The 27,401-nt window shown below is 38.1% G+C and overlaps 1 protein-coding gene and 1 long non-coding RNA gene across 2 annotated transcripts; one reads left to right on the top strand and one right to left on the bottom strand.

Moving 5' to 3' along the window:
• LOC137041772 (uncharacterized) lies at nucleotides 1-1,915 on the bottom strand. Its single transcript, XR_010898143.1, has 2 exons — nucleotides 1,866-1,915; nucleotides 1-290 (listed from the first exon to the last, which is right to left on the bottom strand). It is a non-coding gene; the product is annotated as an uncharacterized lncRNA (long non-coding RNA).
• A 2,933-nt stretch (nucleotides 1,916-4,848) lies between these two features.
• ube2j1 (ubiquitin-conjugating enzyme E2, J1) lies at nucleotides 4,849-25,853 on the top strand. Its single transcript, XM_067416778.1, has 8 exons — nucleotides 4,849-5,078; nucleotides 6,423-6,496; nucleotides 10,360-10,491; nucleotides 13,265-13,349; nucleotides 13,568-13,673; nucleotides 20,145-20,274; nucleotides 22,304-22,426; nucleotides 23,276-25,853. Exons 1-8 carry the CDS (start codon nucleotides 5,048-5,050, stop codon nucleotides 23,543-23,545), a joined length of 951 nt encoding a protein of 316 aa, XP_067272879.1. The 5' UTR covers nucleotides 4,849-5,047; the 3' UTR covers nucleotides 23,546-25,853.
• Nucleotides 25,854-27,401: the final 1,548 nt, after the last annotated feature.

The raw sequence follows: 27,401 nt of genomic DNA, 5'->3' as shown, positions 1-27,401 counted from the left end.
GTGACAACTTTCGTTTATTTCAAAGCAAAGCAGACATCGCTTTTATCATTATAATTACAGAATTATGTACACATACAGATTATCATACACACATATACAAACATTCATCCCGAGCAATAGCCCTCATCCTCGTTATCTGGATGAAATCACCACAGGTCTCCCCATCCGCCATCAGGAGCAGACCCGGGTGGGCAGTCCTTCGATAGTGCAGAGCAAGCACAGTGTCAATGAGCAGGGCACCCGAAACTCTTGTTTGTGTTCTGTGGAAAATGCACACCAGTTCTAGACACCTAATTTAGATAAAATATAGAACAAACAATGTTGAATAATTTTGAAGAAAGGCATTAACATGGTACAGGGTCATACCAGGACAATATTTTAAAATGTATTATTGGAAGAAGTTAGACAAAGATATGCTTGAGTGTTATTAGCTTTGTCTGTAAAGTACCTAAGAGACTTATTTTATTAAGAATAAAAACAAGATAAAAAAAATTCTCAAGACAAACTTTAGATTGAAAAAGCCTAGCCTGAAAGTTTGAAATAGTTTCAATAGCTATGAAGTTTGAAGATTCATTAGTTCAAAGTAGTTACAGTCTATCAGAAACAAAAACATGATAAATAGATAGACACAGACAGACATAACAGACAAACAATATATATATATTTTTGGCAAGACAAACATTACAGACAGACACATTACAGACTGGCATGACATGCAGGCAGACAGACACATTACAGACTGGCATGACATGCAGGCAGACAGACACATTACAGACTGGCATGACATGCAGGCAGACAGACACATTACAGACTGGCATGACATGCAGGCAGACAGACACATTACAGACTGGCATGACATGCAGGCAGACAGACACATTACAGACTGGCATGACATGCAGGCAGACAGACACATTACAGACTGGCATGACATGCAGGCAGACAGACACATTACAGACTGGCATGACATGCAGGCAGACAGACACATTACAGACTGGCATGACATGCAGGCAGACAGACACATTACAGACTGGCATGACATGCAGGCAGACAGACACATTACAGACTGGCATGACATACAGACAGACAGACACATTACAGACTGGCATGACATGCAGGCAGACAGACACACACATTACAGACTGGCATGACATACAGACAGACACATTACAGACTGGCATGACATACAGACAGACACATTACAGACTGGCATGACATACAGACAGACAGACACATTACAGACTGGCATGACATGCAGGCAGACAGACACACACATTACAGACTGGCATGACATACAGACAGACAGACACATTACAGACTGGAATGACATGCAGGCAGACAGACACACACATTACAGACTGGAATGACATACAGACAGACACATTACAGACTGGCATGACATGCAGGCAGACAGACACACACATTACAGACTGGAATGACATACAGACAGACACATTACAGACTGGCATGACATGCAGGCAGACAGACAGATATTTGATTTGTTTTCAACATAAATTCCCATAATTTTATTAATTCTTTTGAGACTCCAATTTACATTTGCATTCCATGTAAATGCATCTCTGTTTAAAGATGTTTAAATATCTATTTGGAAAAACAAGACAAAAATTAGGATTTTTATTTTATTTTTGCAATGCATGCAACAATCAATGACATGACTTCCTTAATTTAAGTCTTTCTGCTCTATTTTAAGACATCTTCAAAGCATTAATTTGTTTAGAGGCACACATGTTAAACATTAATAAATTAAACATTTATGACGCTCTATATGGCATCCCTAACAATTAAAAGCTGTTAACACAAACACACAATTGTTAAATACAACATAAATACACTGCTTATTGACTTACTGCCATGGAATCCATACCTTTCGAGCGAACGCTAACATCATCCTCAGGTGATTGAAGTTGAAAATGAATGTATGCGCATGCGCGAATACACAAAAGTGACATCATCGGCGCGCATGCGTATTTAATACCGACGAAACGTCACTTTGCGCATGCGCGCTAACACATTCGTGACGCAATATTCGTGACGTCACCGCGCTACAGTCTGCAGCGAGGAGTATTTGGGCGTTACCCGTTGCTATTTTTACCACAACGCAACTCGAAAATTGTTTCAGAGTTAAACAAAACAAATGAATTGCTTTGTAATTGTACTTAAAACACACTCAAACATACATGTGCACACAAACTCACCTACACAAGTCACAAACAGATCGGCGGGCGCGCACACACCTAGGTCAGCGACAGACTGCTCTGTCTCAATCGCATGCATCATCACCAAAACATCCTGCCTCTCTTCCTCACGTTACTTTATCCCATCGTCCTACCTAGATATTTCCCTCTGCTGGTCACAGGCATTACAGTTAATCTACTATCAACAGTCTATCTAGGATTATCAACACAGGGAATAGATTGAGGGTTATGTATGCGCGCACGCAGTGCGTGCGTGTGTGTGTGTGTGTGTTCGCGCCGATCTGTTGGGGTGTGTGTGTGTGTGTTCGCGCCGATCTGTTGGGGTGTGTGTGTGTGTGTGTGTTCGCGCCGATCTGTTGGGGTGTGTGTGAGTCTGTGTGAGAGAGAGAGTTTGTGTGCACATGTATGTTTGAGTCCGTGAAGTCGGACAGCTGTTTGTAAATCGGCTGTACACTCGTTATTGCGGTGGAACGTGAGACTGAATGACTGCACTCGAACATGTCCACTATGGTGTCGGACAACACTACAAATGTCCGTCCCTTCAAATAATGCCCTATTTAAGGGTATAAGGGGTCGATTTCAGATTCAGCCCCTGTCGTGGAGACTGAGCAGCCCAACATCTCGATTGAAACAGAGCCTGTCGTGTGCGCGCCCGCCGATCTGTTTGTGACTTGTGTAGGTGAGTTTGTGTGCACATGTATGTTTGAGTGTGTTTTAAGTATAATTACAAAGGAATTCATTGGTTTTGTTTAATTCTGAAACAATTTTCGAGTTGCGTTGTGGTAAAAATAGCTACGGGTAATGCCAGCTGATTGAGGAGTTCAACCACTCTACGTCATCAACCTAGAACGCAAACAAAATGGCGCCGCCCATGGTCCAAATATAAAATCGATTTTTAAAATAACGTAGATCTTTCATGGGTTTTCTACTACATAATTCAGTAAGAGACATCATTTATGTTACATTAAGCCATACAAGTCTCAACACCAGGGGATCCCTTTAACACTGATAATTTAATTAATGTTTAGAAATCAAACAAATTGTAAGGAGTTACTGATATATCCAACAGCCTGGAACACGCATTCCTTCCGGTAAGGTCAATATTCCAGGCTGGCGTTGAGGTACAAAATGACATAAATACGGCTCGATTTCTCACACAAACTGATCGTTTTGTGTCTTAAGATATCAATGTCTGTGTGCATGTTGTCTAAGCATGTTTTTTTTTTTTGCTCTCATAGAATTGTTACCCATTCACGTGATTATATGACCGGCACACCGCAACGGTTGAGTTAAAAATCTTCATTTGTGTTCTCCTGAAGAAACAAACACACCTACATGTTGGATGCCCTGGGGGTCAGCAGATAAACATCACATTCTCTTTTTTTGGTGAATTATCCCTTTAAATGGTCTCGTAATTTTTTCCAGAGCTGTATTACACTGGTTTTCCTGGAGTTACATTTTAAGAATTTGGACACTTTTGACTGTGAATGAGCCAAGTCTAACCCCTAAACGAAGAGGACCAGAGGGACAAAAACACAAGTTAAATGGTGAAGGCTGTAACGTTTAGTGTTTGGGACACCCAGGGGAAATAGTAGGAACCAATCAGAGCAACGGAGTGAGTGACGCATGTTGAGGGACGCATAGTTGTCAATAGAATTCAACTGCACATATGCTGGAAGAAGAAGAAGAAGAAGAAGAAGAAGAAGAAGAAGAAGAAGAAGAGTGCAAACGATCTTTGCCGGTATTGTAAAAAGAATTTCAGGATACACAGAGCACCCCCCACCCCCTAAAAATTTCATTAATTAATTGGTCTGAACTGGCTCTAGTTCGAGCATAGTTACTCCACAATGGATCCAGAAAGAACACCCCTCAAATGTTGTGGCTGGGCTAAGCTTTTTTTGTCGAAAAATGTGAAATTTCGGGGAGAGCGGTGCACACTTTTTGACTTTCAGTTTGTGTAAATCCACTTGGGTTCAGAATATTTATTTTTTTCCCACATTATTTCACACGTCTAGTACAATTATGTGGTTGTGTTTCATTTATACAGTATATACTTTTTTTTTTTTATTTACCCCGAAAGAATGGAAATGTGGCAATGCTCACGTAACATGACCAAAAGACAGTTTAAACTGTTACCTGATATAATCCAAAACATATCCAAGACAAACTAAAACATTTAGTCAATAAGATACAATTATTACTTTTTAAAAAATAAAATAATGTCATTTTTTTAATAATTAAAAATACACTCATTTTTGAGTTTGGCAACACTACACATACAACACTACAATACATCACTAAACACAGCTATACAGCATAGCTAAAAACATAATAATAATGAATAATTTCATAACATTGACTCTCAGTCATTATTCACCCTTCTCTCATGGTTTCTCAGTAGAATTCATAAAAGTATAGAATATAATATATCAGTTCTAATAGGGGCTCATTGTGTCAACGTGCCCCACCTGGGATTTAACCTTCTGCTGCTATATCAACATTAAAGAACGAAATCAACTCTTAAATAATAGTTGTATGAGTATAAATCTACATCGAAAGAGACTTTTATAAGATTAACAACTTGCCATAACGCTGACGCTGTTCGTGTGAAGTGCATCAATAAAGTTCCGCCATTCAAACGATCATTTTACTTCCTGTTTTCATTTTTCCCCTGTGTGACATCTGAGAAAATTCATCTCGAAAGTAGCAAAAAAAAATTCAGTGCTGCCACGTCAGGATTACAGATCTAGATAAACACCTGGCCGAAATCCCAAAAGACACACAACACACAACCTGAACGGAAAATATCAGCCGAGCGCGAGGTTTGATCCGCCATGGAGAGCAAATATAACTTGAAGAGTCCAGGTATGCCGTCGCATCTTTTCTACAATCACATTTAATATCATGAGTTGTGTGCTGTGGAAATGCTTTATACATACATTCATCCCATAGATGTCATGAGCTAGCTAGATTAGCTAGCTATGTCAATATAGTCCACCTTATAATGTGCTGGAATGCAAAGGTTTTCTCTTATTAATAATCTGATCGAGCAAACACTAACCCAAAAAAGGACAATGCCATATGGTATAATAGGTATACAGTATAATAGGCTACACAGTGCCATCATTGTGACATGGTACTACCAATATTGGGAAGGAAATATTGAGACAGTAACTGTAAAATATTTGTCCTGTTTGACTGTAATATATGATTTTTGTTTGTTTGTTTTGCCAAACAAATATTATTTGTAATAATCAAGTCACACATTTTTAGGTTGCAATTTATTTGGTAACACTTTATTTGAAAGCGTCCTTGTTACACGTTACATGTACTTAACATAGCAATAATAGTAAATTAGCCATAATTACTAACCCTCAACCGAACCCTAATCTTACCAGTAAGTACATGTAGTTACTAAATATTACTAAGTAATTAAATATAAGTACACTGTAACAATGCCACCTTAAAATAGTGTATTTTATTACTAAAATAACTATTTGTAACGTGCAACAAGGAGACTGTATAATAGTGTTACCATTATTACTATAGTAACTACTTGTAAGTGTTAACATTTTTACTATAGTAACTACTTGTAAGTGTTAACATTATTTGTAAGTGTTAACATTATTTCGATAGTAACTAGGCCCTACTTGTAAGTGTTAACATTATTACTATAGTAACTACTTGTAAGTGTGAACATTATTTGTAAGTGTTAACATCATTTGTAAGTGTGTGTTAACATTATTACTATAGTAACTACTTGTAAGAAGTGTTACAGCTATTACTATAGTAACTAATATGTATTGTTTTATAGTGCACACACAGTTGTGCTCCGATTGCAAACATGCTTTGTTTTGCTAATTATTAGGGCTTGGATCTCTTGGGATGCTGCAAGGTGGTTATTATCCCAAGTCAAAAGGGTTCACCATCAAGTTTCTGATGTTATTCGACTCTCCTCCAGTGTAATTCTGTGAGGTGTTTTTTCCCCCACACGATTCGAAAAATCACTCCTATATGTTGTGCAGTCGGGATGGATTATGCAGTAAAACACTACTTATAAATCATAAATGGTCTAATAAATACAATAAAAGGAGAGAGAGACTTGTATGTGTACATCTATATATTGAATATCTGTTGCAGATATTGACATGAGAGCACAGCTCGATGAGTCTCTTCAGTCTTTTGTGTGTGTGTTTTTCTGTGTACTAGCTGTGAAGAGGTTGATGAAGGAGGCAGCTGAACTCCGGGACCCCACCGAACATTATCATGCTCAGCCACTGGAGGTCAGACATGACTAATGTCCAGTTTGATTATTATAATTATATTATTAATTAAGTTATAGTATTGCTATAATATAATATTGTTATTATTATGTTACTTTGTGTGTCTAATTACAAGTTATTTTACTAAAGTATGTAGCTATACATCTGAATATGAATGATTTTCTTTCCTGAGGTCTTGTAATGCTCATTTACAGGGTCATAGTTGTGTTTTTGGTGTCTACTAGAATATGTTTACATTATTTACTGGTCAAAAAGCTCATTATTTTTTCTTATAATTTTAATTGTTGCAGCATCTGTTTCGCCCTCTGTCTGAATGCTGTGTTTTAGTTTCATTTCTTTAAAACCCTCCTTACCACAGTCTTCTCTGATTGGTCATCTGGCCTCAGTCTTGATTGGTCTACCACTTAGAGCGTGTGTCGTAGGGCTGGGCGATATGGAGCAAAAAATATATCTTGATATATTTTGCTATATCTCGATATACGATATATATCTCGATATCTTTACAGGAAAAATAACCCCCTAAATACTACAGCAAAAACAAATATGCCAAATACAACAAATTATTATTTTTATTTTTATTGAAGTGCAAAGAGGTAGTCAGTTCATGTAGGAACAAAGTGCTTTTGCGACATTTAAAAAAAACCTCCCTGATTACATAAATAATAATAATTTAACTGTAAAAGAAAATAAATAATATTGCCTTCTTTTCATTTATTTCATGCTTTCAAAAGATGAATCAAAGACTCCCTTTTTTACACTTAAAGTAAACAGTAAGCATTTTGCAGAAAGATGGGGGCATGACTGAGATATAAATAAACTGATTTTGTCATAACACCATTTCCTGTTAAGTTTGTATCAAAATTCAAACAGTGATGTTTGTCATGAGTTTGACAAAATTCAAACTCATCATGCGGATCATGTAGGCTACACATCTGACTTTCACTTCTTTTCCAGTTACAGAACGAAATATGAATGTCAGAAGGTAGGCTATGATAATATGATACAATAGGCTACAACTTACAGAAGAGCACCGCGTGTCTCAGGACACCCGGGATCAAGCGTTTTTCCCTCTTAGTTAAAACATGAATAGACCTGTTCATCATAATCCCGTGATAAAGCTGACAAAATAATAATAGTAATGATATTGCAATACTTTTTAAATGTTTTCAAATGATATGCGATCATTTTGATATTTTAACCGAAAACCATGCGATCAGTTAGACACAAATCATAAACTGACATGATTGCGACCGCGTCTCGCACCAGTAGTGTCAATCACCTGACTGTGGGTGAAACGTGCGATTTGAACTATGATGAACATTAATATTTCTTTATGAATTTTAGCAAGCAGTTGTGTTAGAAGGAAAACATGGTCTCTAAACTGAGTCCCGAACAACGCGCGCGCTTGTCAACATGATAACTAATCCTCACCTGGTTGCGGACGCCGCCGTGTTCAATGAGACAACACGCGAGGGGAGGGGGAACAAAAGCAACGAGGCGGGAGGCGCGCGAGCGGGAGCGAGCACAGCACAGAGAAGGCAAACAAGCAAAGTGGCGGAATCAGAATTAAATATAAACAATATATCGATATATACGATATGTCCAAATCCATATCGAGTTGAAAAAATATCTCGATATATTTTAAATATCGAGATATCGCCCACCCCTAGTGTGTCGTAAATGTAGCGCCCTTTGAGGCGAGTTTCAGCTTTCTGAAGCGTTGTAATCTACTGTACCTATAATAACTATGCCGTCAGTTTTGCCGTATTTGTTTGAGTCCAATAAAACAGTCAAGATCAACCTGAAGCACCTTCGCAAGCACGACTTAACCTGGCCCTGCCCCTTTATTTTGCATATGCCTTGGGCGGTGTTTCCAACCAATGAACATGAATGCATGAACTTCATCTCCAGAGCCGCTCTGAATAGTCACTTCATCAGCATTTTACCCTTTCATTTGAGAAAATCTACCATCATTTCACAAACACACAGAAAATCAAAGTTCTTCACGGCATCCTTTCAAAATAAAAGTTTGGTCTAACTTGAAATTGTGACAGAAATACATTACAGTTGTGCAGTAAAATTTAGCTAGGTCTCAATATAATAATAATACTATTAATGATACATTATACATTTAATTCCATATGATTAAAAGATAAACTAAATTAATGTTTTATGCCTTACTTTGATTGCCAGAATCAAATTAAATACACAACGCAGAATTTCCTAAATAAAAAACTTTTTTTTGTTCATAGAAATTCATTTTCATTTTTAAATGAATAAATTGTTTTTTTTTTATCAAGTCAATTAATTAGAAATGCTTTTGATTATTAAAATGTAAGTAAACAATTAAAATGGAATCCAGAAAACTTAAAACAGAGAAAAAAAGATAAAACTTATAAACATGTAATTTTTGTTAAACTTGTAATACATTTTTGTTAAACCGTTTCTTGATTTCAATTAATTAGACTTGCTATTTGATTACTAAAATGTAACTTAATTAATAAAAAGGAGTCCAAAAAATTTAAACGGGAAAAATAAGAAATCCAGAAAAATTCAAATGGATTTTTTTATTATTTCCAATTCAGTTTTTTGTATAAATTGATAAGGCCCTAGACAGTATGCTGTTTATTTAAAGTTATTTAACTATTTGAAAAAAATTTGTTTGAATGAATGATTCAACTCATAAAGACTCGTGACTGGATGAATCAGTGTTTTGAACGAATCTCTTGATTGAATGATTCAATAACACACATTTTTAACAGTCACTTGCTGCCACATAGTGGCGTAACAATGTAATTGAGCCTTTATTTGAAGTGCCAAGTTGCTTTTCAAAAGGTGATTTGCTGTATTTCGAAACGCTTCCATAGACATCAGCATATATATCCGAAATATAAACCTTTATATCAGTACTTTTGTAAACATTTGAAATTATAAAACAAAAATAAAGATACTTTGATGTTTGTGAAGCTGTTTAATACCTAAGCATAATAACGTCCCTCTCTGGATCAGCAGCAGCGCAAACAGATTTGAATATTCCAGTATGATTTTGGCAAAGGTTTTAAAAATCATGGGGGTGTTTTAATCCAGATAATGATGCTTTAACGATTAATCAGCTCTAGTGCTTACTGATATAGCCTAGTGAATAACTCCTTTTGGAGGGACTTAGTGCTCAAAAGCAACATTACTCACTAAAGAAAGCTGAACGTATCAAAAAGCATAATAGGACCACTTTAAGAAATGTCATAGGGGTTATTGTCTGGGAGCTTCAGACTTTTCATGAACCCCAGATTAAGTTATTACTCTAAAAATGTAGACATCACTGTTAAAGGGGTGGTTCTGTGTTGTTGTTTTTTCCAGGCTTGGTTGTGTTTATGGGGTGCAGTATAACATGCCTTAATACTTCTTTTTATTTTTTTAAAGCTGTATTTTTCTTCTATTCTCCCTTTATTCCACACTGCTGTCTCCACTGTCCTTTGAACGGCTCCCTCCGAAAAACGCAATGGCCTTAGATTGGTTAGATGGCCAAATGTAGTTTCCTGTATTTTTATTGTGCCAAGCACAGGTTGCCGGAAAGGCCACGCCCCTTCCCATTACGGGCAGAAGTCACATCAGACTAGCAAGGGTTAATGATGTCACCAACCCAGGAAGAAGCTCGTTGTAGTCCAAACCGGCCATTTTTGTAGGCAATAAAGACAATATCTCCTTTTGCATTGTACTTTCAGCGCTGTAACTTTGCAGATACTGTTAATGCTCAAGCAGCGACATTACACACTAACTAAAGTTAAAAAAGTGAACTTAAAAACTTTAAGCTTTGTAGCCTTTAGTGTCAGAGATGTCAACTTTTCATGTGTCTGTGTCTTCAGGATAACCTGTTTGAGTGGCACTTCTCCGTTAGAGGACCTCCAGACTCTGATTTCGATGGTGGAGTTTATCACGGGCGGATCGTGCTGCCCCCTGAATACCCCATGAAGCCGCCCAGCATCATTCTGCTCACGGTGAGACAAGTGTTTTTTACTTTTTAAACCCTCAAATCCTGCACTCCCGGGCTGCACGTTTTCAAGTTTTTCATTAACCGTTAACCAAGGCCCTTAGCGGTTAATACTCGGTTAACCATAGTGTGTGTCAGGGTTATTATTTTTAGTCTATTAATTTGACGACCGCCATCTCCGTAGTGAACGCGCCTATAGAGAGAAATGCACATCATGGATTACATAATCAGAGAGTAGCCTATTTCTTTTCGTTTTAAATTGTTAAAAGACATTTCAATCTTATAAGCAAGATATATTTCATGTCTGTGAGGCGTACGCTGAGTTTCGTTAAATTAGGATGAGATGCGCTCCAGTTCACGAGCAATGTGAGTGGCCGCGAGGCGAGGGCGCCTGTATGATTAGGGCATGTAGTAAAATATGCAGCCGAGAATGATTCACACAGCGTTTGACTCGCGCGGCTGAGCCTCTCCCGGCAGAGAGTTCAAGCATCTGTGGACTCGTCCCTTCAGCTCTGGCCATCTTGCGCGATTAGCTTTTTTTAGTTTTCTTCATTACAGTTAAAGTAACCTCTGCTTTTCTCTAGTCATTCACAAGTTTCTCACTTCAAACTTTCTTTCTTCTGCTCCGTTATGCACAGCGCGCGCGGCTCGCGCTCTGCTTCTGCCCTAATGCGACTTATAGTCCAGTGCGACTTATGTTATTTTCCTCTTCATGACGCATTTTTTGACTGATGCGACTTATTCTCCGGAGCGACTTACAGCCTGAAAAATTCGGTAAGCACTGCATTGCAATACTTGCATTTTGCCCCGTCACTCTCAATTTTAAAGTGCTCCCACGCTGTACTTTTCTTTGCCTGCTTCATGTTAGAAAGCTGGTCATGACTTCTTCTTGTGGATATTACAAATGTCTGGGAGCGCTCTGGCGGTCTCTAGTGGTGCAAAAATATATTACAACTAAATTCAAAGCACGTCATTGACGCCACTTAACCAAGCAAAATGTTTCACTCGGTTACGCAATTTTTAACGGTTAATCGGTTGATCGGTTAACCATGGACACCCCTACTCCCTCCGTCAAGGTCCTCGTCGAGAAGTGATTCATATGCCATAACAAACACTGGAACCCAATGATTTGCATGACACTCATTTTCATGAATGGTTCTTGAATTGCCATGTTTTCTGCTGTGCAATTGCATCTAAAAGTGCCTTGAAAGAAATGTATTGGCTTTTAGAAAGAAACCACTGTGTTTACACTTGTAGTTTGCTTGGTTTGTTTGGTCCGGACCAAAAAAAAAGTCTTTGTGTTCTTAACATTCGCATTGCCGTTTTAACTCCAAACCTAAAGAAACAGGGACACGTTCACCATCACGTTCAAAATGTGTGTACGGTTTACTGTCTGTGTCCAGAAAGGTAATAAAAACATCATCAAAGTAGTCCATATGTGACATCAGTGGGTTAGTTCAAATTTTTTGAAGCATCAAAAATATTTTTTTTCTCCAAAAATAACAAAAAATAGGACTTTATTCAGTATTGTCTTCGCTTTTGGGTTTGTTTTCTGCTCAGTTTCCTTTAAACTATAAACGAAGCTCGGGCGCTCAGATAACACGTAAGCAGCTTCACTGCACTGCGTCATAGTTTTTGTTATTTTTTGTACCAAAATGTATTTTCGTCAACACATTACGCCTGGGTAAAGGAAAATGAGCAAAGAGGCGGGATGTGGGCGGAGCTTAGGTGACGCGATGACTAACAGACAGCGGATAAATGGCTATCCACCTGCCACTCAAAGTAGCCACGCCTTTAATTATGCAGAACTTTAACGCTTTATATAATGTAGACAAATGAGTTATAAAAAAATTCACCCCCTCACAGTCGTCATGAACGGCAAAATTAGCCGCATAGACCAAAACCACAATTTGTTTTTTTCTGCCTTAAAGATGGGCATTTTAACATGGGGCTCAATAGTTCCTCAAGGTAATGGTTGTCTTCAAATTCTAATGGAATCTTTTACAAGATCCCTCTTTTCTCTTTTTAGCCTTTATCTTGCTCTCTATCTTCCCTTTTTTTAACCTGCATTACACTGTATTTGAAATTTAACTGAGTTAGTGGGCATTTGTTTAAATTTGTTTATAAGTAATATGTATTTGTGCAGTCATTTTTTTGAAAAGGCCATTCTTTGTTACTCTCTTTTTCTTGATTTGTCCATAGACAAAATATTATCAATTGAAAACGTGATTTTGATTAATTTATTTTTTTACAATTTCATGGGCAGTGAGTATAAATAAATGTATTTTGTGTGGATGAAGCATACTGTAAATGTGAACTGAAGTGCATATTTGTAGATTTAGTTTTTGTTATTTGGCACACTATTGGTTTTAAGTAGTTTGTGGATCTGCTAGTTTTCATCTTTGTAATATTTTTTTTGTCTAAACCTTGACCAGTTTAGAAAAACCACAGATTAGCTGATGTTTAAAATAGGCAGTTTTGCACATCCTTTTATTAGGTTATGGTATGTAGGCAGTATGAACGAATATGAACAAAATATGTTCAACGTAAAAATTCTCACGGTTGACATGAAGGGCAAAATTAGCCATATAGACCAAAACCACAGTTTGTACCAGACTGTAAACATGTTTTTTTCTGCCTTAAAGTTGGGCTTTTTAAGGCAGGTTTTTCAGTGTTCTTCTTGTTATCCACTGACTTCCTCTCTTCTGTTGTCCTTCGTTGTTTCTCTTTATTTATTTTATTCTCTTAATTAATAAAAGTGTTTCTCTCATCCTCCTCAGCCCAATGGAAGGTTTGAGGTTGGGAAGAAGATCTGTCTGAGCATTTCCGGTCACCATCCAGAGACGTGGCAGCCGTCATGGAGTAGTGAGTGTCTTCATGAATTGCGTTTATACCATTGCGATAATTATTGAATTAATATACCCTTAATTTTCTTTGTACAAAATATGATATGAGCCAGACATGTTCTCGGCATGAAGCGAACCCAGTTGCTGCTATGTGACACGTCTGTAAGCAGCACATCTGGTTCAACGTTCATCCTTTAATTGCCTTTTTTAAGCTGTATGTTTTTCTTTTTGTGTCAGTTCGGACAGCCTTAATAGCGATTATTGGATTCATGCCAACTAAAGGGGAAGGAGCGATAGGATCCCTGGATTACACTCCAGAGGAAAGAAGAGCGCTCGCTAAAAAGTAAGATGCCTGTGCTCTACCTCTTTATTTCATTCATCAACACTCATTACTCATGTAGACGGGCACCGTCATGCACACAAAGACAAAACACCATCAGGGTAACACACATGAAACTAATTACAAAGTGCATATTGTGTATGACTTCTGGGAATAACTTTTTACCATAAATGATGTTGTGTTTCATAGGTGTTACTTGCAAAACAAGCATACATTTGACAGCACTTTACTGTAAAATGACATAACACCATATGAAACCATTTACAGTTTTTCACCATATATGGTAACTTACAGTTAACAAATTAAAAGTTATATCCAATTTCTATGTCTAGGGTTGTTATAGGACAGGGCTATTCAATTGGCGGCCCGAAAGCAACCTCCAAATGGCCCAGCCCGTGGTCCCGCCAAAAATGCACATCCCTACGTAAATTCATACAGTAGTACAGACCACGTAGCCTAGCAACAACGCAAACAATGCAGAGCGAGCCGGTTGTAGCCTAGATTACAATCAATATGTCTTTCTCAACACTAAAACGCAAAATTGCCAATGAAAACCGTCAGTTTAACCCTGCCTGGACTGACAAATATTTGTTTATTTTACCGCCACATCCAAACGCCAAACCGATGTGTTTAATTTGTAATGAGTGCGTTGCCGTATTTAAAGAATACAATGTGCGGAGGCACCACAGCGAGAAACACCAGACTTTCCGCACCAATTTTCCAGAGGGATCTCAAAAGAGGGTAGCAAAAGTGCAGAGTTTGATTGCATCTTACAAACGGAGCAGTACTACCATGGTGCGGTCATTCACAGCCCAAGAGAGAGCAACCGCAGCATCCCTTCGTGTTTCCTGGATACTGGCAAAAAAGAAAAGGCCATTCACAGACTCTGAAACCGTGAAGGACTGTATGCTGGCAGTCGTGGATGAGGTGATAAATGACGATAAAATTAAAACAAGCGTGGCTTCTGCTATAAAAAACGTACCCCTGTCAGATACTTCCAACATTCGTAGGGTTGAAATTCTTGCTGCAGATGTGTATGAAACACTGTTAGGAGACCTGATGAAAGCTGATACTATGTCTATAGCAGTAGATGAGTCCACAGACAAAACTGATACTGCTCAGTTGTGCATATATGTCCGTTTTTTTGACAGCAAATGCTTCAGAGAGGAGCTTCTCTGCCTACTGCCGTTAGAAGGACACACAACGGGCGATATAGTCTTTGGGAAAATTTCCGCTTTTTTTAAAGACAATGGTCTGGATATGACGCGTGTGTGCATGCTTGTGACAGATGGGGCTCCATCCATGACAGGTAAAGTGAATGGTTTGGCAGCACGTTGGTCCGCTGTTGCACCTCAGTTGATCTCCTACACTGCATTGTGCATCAGGCGGTGTTGTGCGCGAAACTAAGTGGGGCGCTCAAAACGACCATGGACAACGTGATGGCTACAATTAACTTTATTCGCTCCACATCAAGCCTCCAACACCGCTTGTTCCGCATGCTGCTGTCAGAACTGTCTGCTGAGCACCACGACCTGCTTTTGCATAATGACGTGAGGTGGCTGTCCAAAGGCAAAGCACTGGAGCGGTTCTGTGGTCTCAGAGAGGAGATCATAACTTTCCTCCGCAGCAGCAAGCAAAAAAAGGCAGAAACGCACTTGAGTCGCATACTGGACGACAACTTCATGGCTGATGCCTGCTTTCTGTGTGACATATTCAAACACCTGAATGATCTCAATTTGGCACTACAAGGCAGAGACAAAACTGTCATCGACCTTGTGGAACATATGCGTGCATTCCCAGTTAAACTGGACCTTTTCGCAACTGGTTTGAGCACAGGCCGAATGCTGCATTTTCCGACACTCCGCAAATGCATCTCATCCCCCGCACAAATCAAGGATGTGATGACAGATTTTATTGCGAGGTTGAAAATTAACTTTGCTGGCCGATTGGATGGACTTGTTCTGCCCACAGAGGTGGCCGTTTTTGTCAGAGACCCGTTCACTGTTGCAATAGAAGGGGACTTATCCGCCAGAGCAAAGCAAGTGGTTCCTTCCATTGACGAGGGGAACTTCACACTCGAACTTGTTGACATGCGGTCATCTGTAACCATGGCACAGGAGCTTCGCACTAACGGGCCTACAATGTTTTGGACTGATGTCAACGTACATCAGTTCCCTAACATTAAGAAAGTAGCGATCGTCATGCTCAGTATGTTTGGTTCAACTTACACATGTGAGTCAAGCTTTTCACACATGAACTCCATAAAAAGCAACTCTCGTTGCTCCCTGACAGACCGTACTCTCCACCAATGCCTTCGGATTGCATTGACAACGTATGAGCCTAAAGTCACTGCTCTCGTTCAAAATAAAAAATGTCACTTCTCCCACTAAATTAGCTGAATAACTGTAGCCTACATCAGTATAATGTTGGATGTGTATAAAGGCATGCCTAATCACAAATGTGGTGATTTAAAATATGTTCCCTCAGTATGTGCAATATGTGCAGTAGTCCACCTTGTATTCATGTGTTAGTTGTGAATACTGTGCACTTTTTTATGCACTTTGAGATGTTCCTGGGTAAAATGTGAGCAAAATGTTTATTTTGTTTCAAAAGGAAACTTAATGTTATTGCTTATCTACTACTGTGCACTATTTTGTTTTATGCACTTTGTGATCAGATAAGTGAGATATGTTGCCTAGATAGGCAAAGACAAGAGGTGCCTAGATCAGTTTTTTTGAAAAATTAGGGGCTACCTCAGATTCTGTTCAGTAAGCTCTTTTATAGTATTTTGATGCACCTTTTGATGTGCAAACTAACCAAAGTTAAAAGAGAAACAATGAATAAACATTACATGTATTCAATACATTTGTTTGTGCTGGTTTTAAAATGTGTCTTTACGAGTTGCTTCGCCGCTGAAATAACTGGCCCAGCTAACTTTCTTAGTTTGAAAATCTGGCCCAGCTGATTTTGTAATTGAATAGCCCTGTTATAGGATATAACATAAAGATACAATTTTTTTTAATTAGAATACTTAAATATTCATAATAAGTAAGCAGCCAGAAATCTGACATTTATCCTCTATATAAATCAAACAAAAAGTAATTATGGATTCTTGCATTCGTGTAATGAATCTTAAAGGAACGCTCCACTTTTTTTGAAAATAGGCTCATTTTCCAAATCCACTACAGTTGAGCAGTTGTACCGTTTTCACAGGCACTGATATTACGCAGTGCCTGGAAATGGTCCTTAGCACGCTCCATTTGCAAGTAGGTTGTCACGTTGGTTATGTTGACGGAAGTTAGCCTATTTTCTGGCTATTTTTGTCTTTGTGCCACTGCACCCATGGTAAGGCAACAAAACTCCTTGATTATTATGCAGCAATGAGAGTATAGTTCCTAGCCATATTGGCCAAAACGAGTTTTATTGTTAAAAAATGATAAAACTTGACTGTTTAACTGTAGAGGAGTTGGAAAAAGAGCCTATTTTCAAAAAAAGTGGAGTGTTCCTTTAGACAGTAGTGAAATACAACCAAATTCAATTATAAATCAGTTAATTATTTACAAAACTTGCACTGAGAGGGCCGATGAGTGGTCCTAAATAAAAGAAAAAAAAGAAGAAGAAAAAACCTTCCGCCTTCTCATAAGGTCTAATTTAACTGATGTGGTTACAACTCACCTCTGTGTTGTGTAAATGAAGTCATGTGACATCAACCTGATCCTGCTCACTGGGTCTGGGAAACTTGGCAATGAGAGACAGCTCAGATGAAAGTCGAAAAAAACAAACAGATTTAGCAATACAAAACCAGTGAATAACACACACCAAAAATTAAACAAAACGGTTGTTTCACTAAAGAACAAAGCAAGCAAAAGGGTTATAGTTTTGGTAAAAGTTGTAGTATGTTGTTGTCATCAATGTGAATGTGTGATGGACTGGCTATTGGTCCAGGGGGTTTCCTTTTCTGCTGCCTGAGACGCTGGGATAGCATACACAAGACAAGCGGCTTGGAGAATGGATGGATGGTATTGTCATCTGATACATCACTGCCCCAGAGACTAATAAGGCATTATCATATCCAGCTGAGGCCTCATTTGAGCATGTGTGGACATGCTGTGTCCTTTCTAAACACACAGATGCATCTGAAGACAGAAGGAGATGTGACAGATTGTTGTTCTCACTGACATTTCTCCAATCAACACGTGCTGATTAAACGTCGTCCCTTATCACACATACCAGCACATGAAAATAACACCCAAGATCTGTGGGACTCCTGTTATTACTGCACTGGCTCTAGTTATTCAATCTGCCTTCAAACCATCGGCTGGCCACCGCCTACATGTGCTCATACAATACCGCTCAAAAGTTTGAGAACATCAAAAGTCTCAAAATACTGTGAAAATGCTAATATTTTAGTATTAATAAGTTACGATTTAAAACGAATTGTATTTTTTTTAACTGTATTTAAAAACAAATACAAAAAAACAGCCTGTTTATAGCAAGGCTGAATTTTCTATCCCCTTATATGCCTAAAGTAAAAATGTTTCAAACATGATTTAAAGAAAAAATTATAGCTTTAATAGCTTTTTGTCATGTCTTTATCTACCCGATTATTATGTTCAACATTCCCTGCATGTTAAAACATCACACTCTTACTTGATCTGGACTGTCATTAGAAAGATTTAAGACTCAAACTTCAATAATTGACCACTGTTTATGATAAACTGAATTGCAGTGACAATTATTTTTTTTAATTTATGTCAGGAGTGCAAAATAATTGATCTGTAATTTTTGATATCTTGAGTAGGATAATTCAGTTTATTAATTTTCCGTAACGGCTTCTCCTCTGTTCGCATAGATGCACCAAAGAGCATCCGCTTAGTCCAAAAGTGCACATATTTGGAAAAATATTGCTTTATTCTCACATTTTCAAAATATTTTGTCATAGAGAATATCATTTATATCAGTTTCCTACTGATTTGTGTGATCTGAAGCGATGTAAGAGCATTCAGAGATAGCTCGGTCTCCTGCTCTAGGTTTTGCATGAGTTATGACTCATTAGTCGCGCTTCCATTACAGATTTGTGCAAAACTTTTGCAATATTTTCTAAATGTCGATAAAAAACTATTGCGCAATGACGTTGTTTCCATTAACCGATGTTATGCGACTAAAACATCTTTTTTCCTCGTGATAAGTCATTCCAAAAATTATGTTACATAGGTTGGTTTATGTTGGCTATATCCCAGCCAACGCACTATCCATTATTATTAATGAAAGGAGATATAGGCGTGTTATTCAAGCATTAAATAAAATTAAAAGAGCAAAATGTTTGAATGTGCTTGTTTTTTTTTTTTACCATTTTGTTATTTTGGCTTGAAATTTCGTTTGTTAGAAATATGAACTGAATTCAGAAATTTTGAAATGAAAAACTTTGTGCTAAATAAACAAAGTGCATTTTTTAGTTGAAGGCAGCGTTTGAAGTTGTGCATTCAAAATAATCTGTTCCCTGAATCCACGGCCTTTGTTGTTATTGTTATAACATCTCATTATTACAACTTAATTGAGTAGAAAAATTAATATGTAGGCCTGTTGCAGCAATACGTCACCGTTTCCATTGCATTTTCGCAGAAATGCCCTTTTTCGAATTGCTTGAAAAACTACCTCATAAGAGCGTAAAAACTTTCTTGCGATTTATATGAGAGTTTTTGTGAAATTGACATGTTTGAAGGGTAACGGAAACCCGGCTATTGAGACTGTCAATCATTCACTCAGCCGTCAATCATCTTACATGACCATAAATCCTGCCCTTCTGGATGACTCTGTCCTGTACAGTTCCTCATTCTGAGCTCAAGTAAAACAATCCCAAAGAAACATTTCTACACGTGAAACAAGAAGCTAATAAACACACGATTACGATAGTATATGGTGTGTGTTTTAACTTTAGTCAGCAAACAAAGGAAATTGCGATTGTCTTTTCTTCTCTATTGTGTCGTATATAAAAAGGCTTCTTTATTTCCACTTTTCTAATATTTTCTCAATTTTTATTGAAAATAAATGCCTTTCCGATCTGATATGTGATGGGAAAAGGGAGTAAAGGGAGTTTGGCAAAAGGTGGATTCGAACCTCTGATCGATTTGTGTCAAAACTTGATGAAATGTGTCTTACCCTACACTATAGCCACGGTAAATAACTCTGTAATTTTGTCTGGCCCAATCAATCGTTTAGTAAACGGTGGTATATTTGTATTTAATGTAAATGGCATCTAACCTTACTAAACAAATCTGAGAGAGGTCCCACCCACTTTTTATTTGCTTCCGACGCCCATGATGTCACGTCACGACTTAAGTGGATTGACCAGTCAGCATCCAGAACTGCAATTCTATAATCTCTTGTTTTTGTAACAGAATGGGAAAATCATTTGCTGTTGATTTTATTTCTTTTGATTCTTTCTTCTGCATGTGTGTGTGGTTTGTTTGGCAGGTCTCAGGATTTCTGCTGTGAAGCGTGTGGCAGCTGTATGCGCTCCGCTCTGCTAGCACTTTCTCCTGACAGTGACCTGCGACCTGTTGACCCTCAGGCGCAAAGACTGGCCCAGCAGATCAACTTCAAGGTGAGAGTATTCATGGCATTCCACCTCAACATCCAAAATGTTATATTTCTTTACAAAGATAATTACGGCAAGACACCCCGGGTGAATAGTTGAGACGTCACCATGCTTCCTCAGTTGATTGATTACATTAAGAATGGCATTTATTTGTATTGAAAGTTTTCTGAAACGTTATGCTTAAATATACAAATGAGGCATTATCTTATTATATATGCGTGTGCTAAATTGCATCAATTTCTAGAATAGAAATCTGAACAGGTTCTACATTCATGTTTCTTTTGTTGACGTATAAAACTTAAAGGTTTTACAGAGGGGATTTTGGATTTCTCTTATCACTCCATATATATATATATATATAGAGAGAGAGAGAGAGAGAGAGAGAGAGAGAGAGAGAGAGAGAGAGAGAGAGAGAGAGAGAGAGAGAGAGAGAGAGAGAGAGAAATAAAAGATTTCTTACTCTGTCTATTGTTGGGAAACTGCCCTTTAAAAATGTGTATTATAATTCAGGGTTTAAAAATACTTAATATTCTGTAATATTATTGATTTGACTGTGCTGACAATATTGAATAGGAACAAATCTTAAACTGAATTAAGCTGGACGATTGTTTCGTAATTGTTGAGTTTTGCATCATCAACACTGTTGTTAAACTGAACTGAATCAACATTGAACTGAATTAGGACTCTTGTCTTTTTTAGAGCTGCTTATGGCTGAATTTGAAATTCTTTTATCGAAGGAAGAGTGCATGATTAGCAATGTTTCCATCCAACTATTTTTATGTGCATTTTGGGAAATTGTGTAAAAAATGCTGGATGGAAACGCCAAGATGCGCATAAAAGTCATATACATCTTTTATCTGACACACGGCATAACCTAGATCGAAACTTGCACTAAATAAATTCCTCGATGCGAATCAAAAAAGACATAATTGGACTAACCAGTGGACCAATTTTGTTGCGCCGCATCTGAAATGTTGTTTTGGTCGTTTTGAAATGTCTGAACAAAATATTATTGCCAGTTTATCAGGAAGTGACAACATGGTCAGTCAAACAAAGCCAAAAAGTAGTCCAATGGCCAGTCAAAAGTAGCACAAAAGTAGCCCAATGGCCAGTCAAAAGTAGTCCAATGGCCAGTCAAAAGTAGTCCAAAAGTAGCCCAATGGCCAGTCAAAAGTAGTCCAAAAGTAGCCCAAATGCCCAGTCAAAAGTAGCCCAAATGCCCAGTCAAAAGTAGCCCAAATGCCCAGTCAAAAGTAGCCCAATGGCCAGTCAAAAGTAGTCCAATGGCCAGTCAAAAGTAGTCCAAAAGTAGCCCAATGGCCAGTCAAAAGTAGCACAAAAGTAGTCCAATGGCCAGTCAAAAGTAGCACAAAAGTAGCCCAATGGCCAGTCAAAAGTAGCACAAAAGTAGCCCAATGGCCAGTCAAAAGTAGTCCAATGGCCAGTCAAAAGTAGTCCAAAAGTAGCCCAATGGCCAGTCAAAAGTAGCACAAAAGTAGTCCAATGGCCAGTCAAAAGTAGCACAAAAGTAGCCCAATGGCCAGTCAAAAGTAGGCCAATGCAATTTTTTTCCTTCTGGCAGCTTTCTCCTTCACTGAATTTATACGTCTGCTCTGAAGAGTGTATTGGGGGTGTTGGAGCACCAAAGTCATACTCACAAGGGTGGAAATCAACAACAACTTGAAAGTAATGCAGATGCTTATGTGATATTCTAATGTTGTGCATACGGTAAATTTGCAACTTTGGATGCAAACATGGCTATTGTTTGTTATTTTTCTGTTCATCACTTGTGAAGCTGCTCTAAAACGATCTGTAATGTATAAAGTGCAACAGAAATAAAGGTGGCTTGACTTATTGAAATCTACAGGCGTAGCTAAATTAACACAAATCTTAAAATAGTTTTTGCCTGTATTGTTTTGCCTGAAGCCAGTATAGGACCAGTAAGAGTTTTGCATTGTGACAATTTCTCTTTTATAAGAATTAACGCATTTATGTCCCAATTCTCATTTCTCTGATGTGAAAAATCTATGATCAGGCCGAATCGAGCTCATCGGCTGCAGACAATGGCAGTTCTGTGGCGGCAGTGACGGCTTCCAGTGACAGTGAGAGTTCATCTACAGCAGAGAGAGACACAGAAGACACATCTTCAACTGAGCAGGTGGGTCAGCAAACACTTACATCTCATCATTTCCTTACATCTTCATTCTGCTGCCGGGGAGGGTTGGGAAATACATGATAATGAAAGTGGTAGATTTTCGTTGATGACTCAAGTTCTAGTGTGAAAACATAATGATTGCATGGGGACACCCGTTTCCTGCATCACTGTTTCTAGCTAGTGTGTCTGTATTCTGTAATGATCTTAAAGGGTTAGTTCACCCAAAAAGGAAATGTATGTCTTAACTCCTCACCCTAATGTCGCTCCACACCCGTAAGACCTCCGTTCATCTTCACACACAGTTTAAGATATTTTATATTTAGTCCGAGAGCTTTCTGTCCCTCCATTGAAAATGTATGTACGGTATACTGTCCATTTCCAGAAGGACCAGAAAGGTAATAAAAACATCAAAGTATTCCATATGTAACATCAGCAGTGACGCTGCTGACATGTTATCTTGGGCGCCCACGCTTCGTTTATAGTCTGAGAGTCGCAAACACGGATTGAAAACAAACCCAGAAGACAAGACAATGCTGAATAAAGTCGTAGTTTTTGTTATTTTTGGACCAAAATGTATTTTGGATGCTTCAAGAGACTCTAATTAACCCACTGATGTCACACATGGACTACTTTAATTATGTTTTTATTCCCTATCTGGACATGGACAGTATAGTATGCATAATTTTTCAATGGAGGGACAGAAAGCTCTGCGACTAAATATAAAATATCTTAAACTGTGTGTGAAGATGAACGGAGGTCTTACGGGTGTGGAACAACATTAGGGTGAGGAGTTAAGACATACATTTCATTTTTGGGTGAACTAACCCTTTAAGTCTCTTTCTTGTGGTCTAGACTGAATCATCATCCATGGCTGCTCAGGCATCAAGCGAGGGTCCATCCGTTTCAACCGCTCCGAGTCCACGTCAGCGGCGCTCGCAGAACCAGAACCAGTCCCCGAGATACCCCACGTTCCCCGCCTCCCCCGTGGCGCCGCACCCGCCGCAGGACACCAGTCACACCGGCTCGGCCGTCCTCATAGTTCTCCTCACACTTGCGCTTGCTGCGCTCATTTTCCGCAGAATCTATTTGGCCCACGAGTACAAGTTCGATTACGAGCTGTGAACTCTTTCTACGCCACCTGAGACCGCTACTGTCGTTCTGTCCACATCCAGCACACCCGGATGTGTGTTTGTCCTTCCTGGACCAGCCCTTTGTGTCTTCATAAAAAAGGAACAAGATTTCTGGGAGTATCAGAACAACCTGAAGGGGGCGAATCTCAATACGCTTGTCAAGAACATGTCAATGGAAGCTTGTTTTCGCCACAGAATAAGAAAAAAAAAACTGCCACCTTTAAATCTCATAATTCTGACTCCTTTCCTCGCGATTGCTAGTTTATATCTCATAATTCTGACTCCTTTCCTCGCGATTGCTAGTTTATATCTCATAATTAAGACTCTTTTCCTCGCGATTGCTAGTTTATATCTCATAATTCTGACTCTTTTCCTCGCGATTGCTACTTTATATCTCATAATTCAGACTCTTCACAATTGCTAGTTTATATCTCATAATTCAGACTCTTTTCCTCGCGATTGCTACTTTATATCTCATAATTCAGACTCTTCACAATTGCTAGTTTATATCTCATAATTAAGACTCTTTTCCTCGCGATTGCTAGTTTATATCTCATAATTCTGACTCTTTTCCTCGCGATTGCTACTTTATATCTCATAATTCAGACTCTTCACAATTGCTAGTTTATATCTCATAATTCAGACTCTTTTCCTCGCGATTGCTAGTTTATATCTCATAATTCTGACTCCTTTCCTTGCTATTGCTAGTCAATATCTTGCGATTTAAACTCTTTGTGACGATTGCTAGTCAATATCTTGCGATTTAAACTCTTTGTGACGATTGCTAGTTTGTATCTCGCAAATCTGAGTAAGAAAGTTAATAAAAGTGAGAGATATAAACTTGTACTTGCGTGGAAAAAAAGAGAATTGAGAGATATAAAATAGAATTTAGAAATTTAGAACTGTCAAAAAAAATAAAAATGAGATTAAAAAGTCCCATGTACCTTTTTATTTTTTATCTGGTGGCAGAAACAAGCTTACATAGATTTCACCCCTAAAAAATACAAATTTATATTTTACATGAAGAAAGTCAAGTCTGTGTTTGGACCTTTAGTTTTTTTATTTATTGTAATGGTATAATTATCCCCTAGTTATTTTAACTGTAAAGTATTTATGCATCATGGTGGTAATTATTGTACTGCCTTTTAATTTTGGAAATTTTTATTTAAAAAAATATAATTGCATCTAGGCAGGCCATCTGGACACATTCCTGTAATGTGAAATATATCACATGATGTAATAACAAGTGGGTACTGTTCCTGTTTTCTTTACGCAAAATATAATGATTAATAACATTATTTTTGTTTTGGGGTGAATATGACAAAGACAGGTGGTTTTCAGGTGGTTTATCCTACAGAGGGTTTGAAACTGCTGTTTCCCAAATAATGCATTTCAAAAGTATGCACAAAATTGGATCTTAGACTGAAAGAAATCAGCTTCTGATGTGCTTCTGAAATGTATTTGTCTGTCTTTAGAATCGTACATATACACATTATAGTAATGTAGGCATGGTTGTATTTGCTTTTACACAGTAAAAAAACAAACATATGCACTTGGAGAGATTGGTCAGTCTGCTAATTTTCAGAAAACAGCGGTCACAGTGTGAGGATGTTTTACTGATATATCTTAACTCCCCAGACGGCGACATGGTGTCTGCCCAGATCTGGCCCACATCTGGTACACGTGGAATCCAGATGTGGGCCGACACCATGTTGATGACTGGGTCGGCAACATAAAACATGAATTAATGGTGTAGACAAAAGCTAAACTGCCTCTATGATGATAAACAACTAAAAACATCATCTGTTTTTAACTTCCTTGAGCAACAACCAATAGTTTTCTTTAATAATGAAAAAACGTGACTTATCCATAACTGTTTGCTCTTTTCACTCTGTCCTGTAGGTTTTGAAGTATGCATTGAAGCATTGAAGTGATAATATTAAACTAGGCATGAATATATGAAGGATATTGTGTGGCTTGGTTGTTACTTCTAAGACTTTCAGCTGGTGGGCGATAGAAGCACCGGCCATAACAAGAGACCAAAACACAGAGTAACCTCCTGGAGCACACGGGTATTGTGACGCACAAGACCTGAATCTAGTATTTTCATTATTGTTCTCTATTTACTCCATATATCAATATGTGCAAAATAGTTTGGCTTTAAGTATAAGATTGTGTTAAATAATTTGTATACTATATCAATATACTGTATACGGCTTTGACATTTAATGTGGGGCATTGTGATTATTGTCTACTACTGTTAAGCACAGATATTCATTAAAATATTGAAATTAATCAGAGATTCAGATTCAATTGCCGTTTTCTCCATTTGTCTTGTTTTCCTTGAGTTGGCCTAATCTTCGACAGGAAAAAATGTTCATTTACACACCCGCTCATCCTCTACTGCTTAGAGTAACAGTCAAGTCATCAAAACTATCAGGTCAAGTCACCTTTATTTATATAGTGCTTTTTACAATACGGATTGTTTCAAAGCAGCTTTACAGTGATACCAGGAAAATAATGCAACAGATTTTGATTTGGGTGGATAGTCTCTGGAGAAAACAGTGATGCTGTCGTCTAGCTCTGTTTATTTGTCATATAGTGTCAATGCGGGCAGATCAGTAATATAGTTGAATATTTATTGTCCCCAAATAAGCAAGCCAAAAGCCAAAGGCAACGGAGGCTAAGGGAAAACATTATTGCCCCTATCATACACATGGTGCAATGTGGCGCCAGACTCAACGCATGTTTTTTGCTCATTTTCACGTCCAGCTCCACATTGTTTAAATATCATAATGGGCTGCTAACCAGGTGTGTTCAGGAGCATCGTTGGAGGGTTGCTTTTTTTGAGGAATTAAAAATCACTGTGCAATTGACCAACCCTTCAAGACCATGTGCCTGATAATTGTCCCAGTGTGAACAAGCCTTAAAGGTCCACTGTGTAATTTTAGCACCATCTAGTGTTGAGGTTGTGCATTAGACCCGCTCACTCCTCACTTTTGAACATAGACCTTAAAAAAATATGGACGTAGTGTCCGTGACGTCACTCATTGGATTTCGATGTGCCGTTCTGAAGCTTAAAGTATGGGCGAGCTGGGCGTCGCCATCTTGTGAGCGAGTCATCGCGTGTCACGCCCGGATAACAGAAAATGGGCAAAAAGGCTGGATGTGGGCGAAGCTTAGGTGACGCAATGACCATAGACAGCGGTTAAATGGCTATCCACCTGTCACTCAAAGTTAATCATGCAGAACTTTAAGGCTTTATATAACGCAAACGAATGAGTTATAAAAAAATTCACCCCCCTCACAGTTGTCATGAAGGTCAAAATTAGCCGTATAGACCAAAACCACAATTTGTACCAGGCTGTAAACATGTTTTTTTCTGCTGTAAAATTGGGAATTTTAACATGGGGCTCAATGAGATTGTGCTCCCTTCTGGACCCTGTCCCTACACGCTGCACCTTTAAAGCTTTCAGCAGCAATGTGGTTTGATTTAATTTCAAGAGGTTCAGAATAAATCATCAGAATAGCATCGCTTTACTAAACGGCAACAGACATCGAGCACATCAAAAAACAGGCAACAAATAAATATTATTCAACATGTATCCTAGCTTTTTGCAGAAAATATTCAGATGTTTGTAATCGTTAACATTTTCATACACTGTAAAAAAAAATCAGGTCTCCAATTGAAAATATTCAAGTGACTGATCACATCTACATTTTTTTATTTGGCCAAATTGAATTTCTGTGAATTAAATTGCATCAATTCACAGAAATTCATTTTGGCCAACTGAAAAATTTAGATGTGATCGAATCACTAGAAAATTTTAAAATGGAGACCTGAATTT

The sequence above is a fragment of the Pseudorasbora parva genome, chromosome 15 (assembly GCF_024679245.1).
Source record: "Pseudorasbora parva isolate DD20220531a chromosome 15, ASM2467924v1, whole genome shotgun sequence".
Lineage (NCBI taxonomy): Eukaryota > Metazoa > Chordata > Actinopteri > Cypriniformes > Gobionidae > Pseudorasbora > Pseudorasbora parva.
The sequence above is the reverse complement of the archived record's forward strand: the minus strand, read 5'-3'. Positions and strand labels throughout refer to the sequence as shown.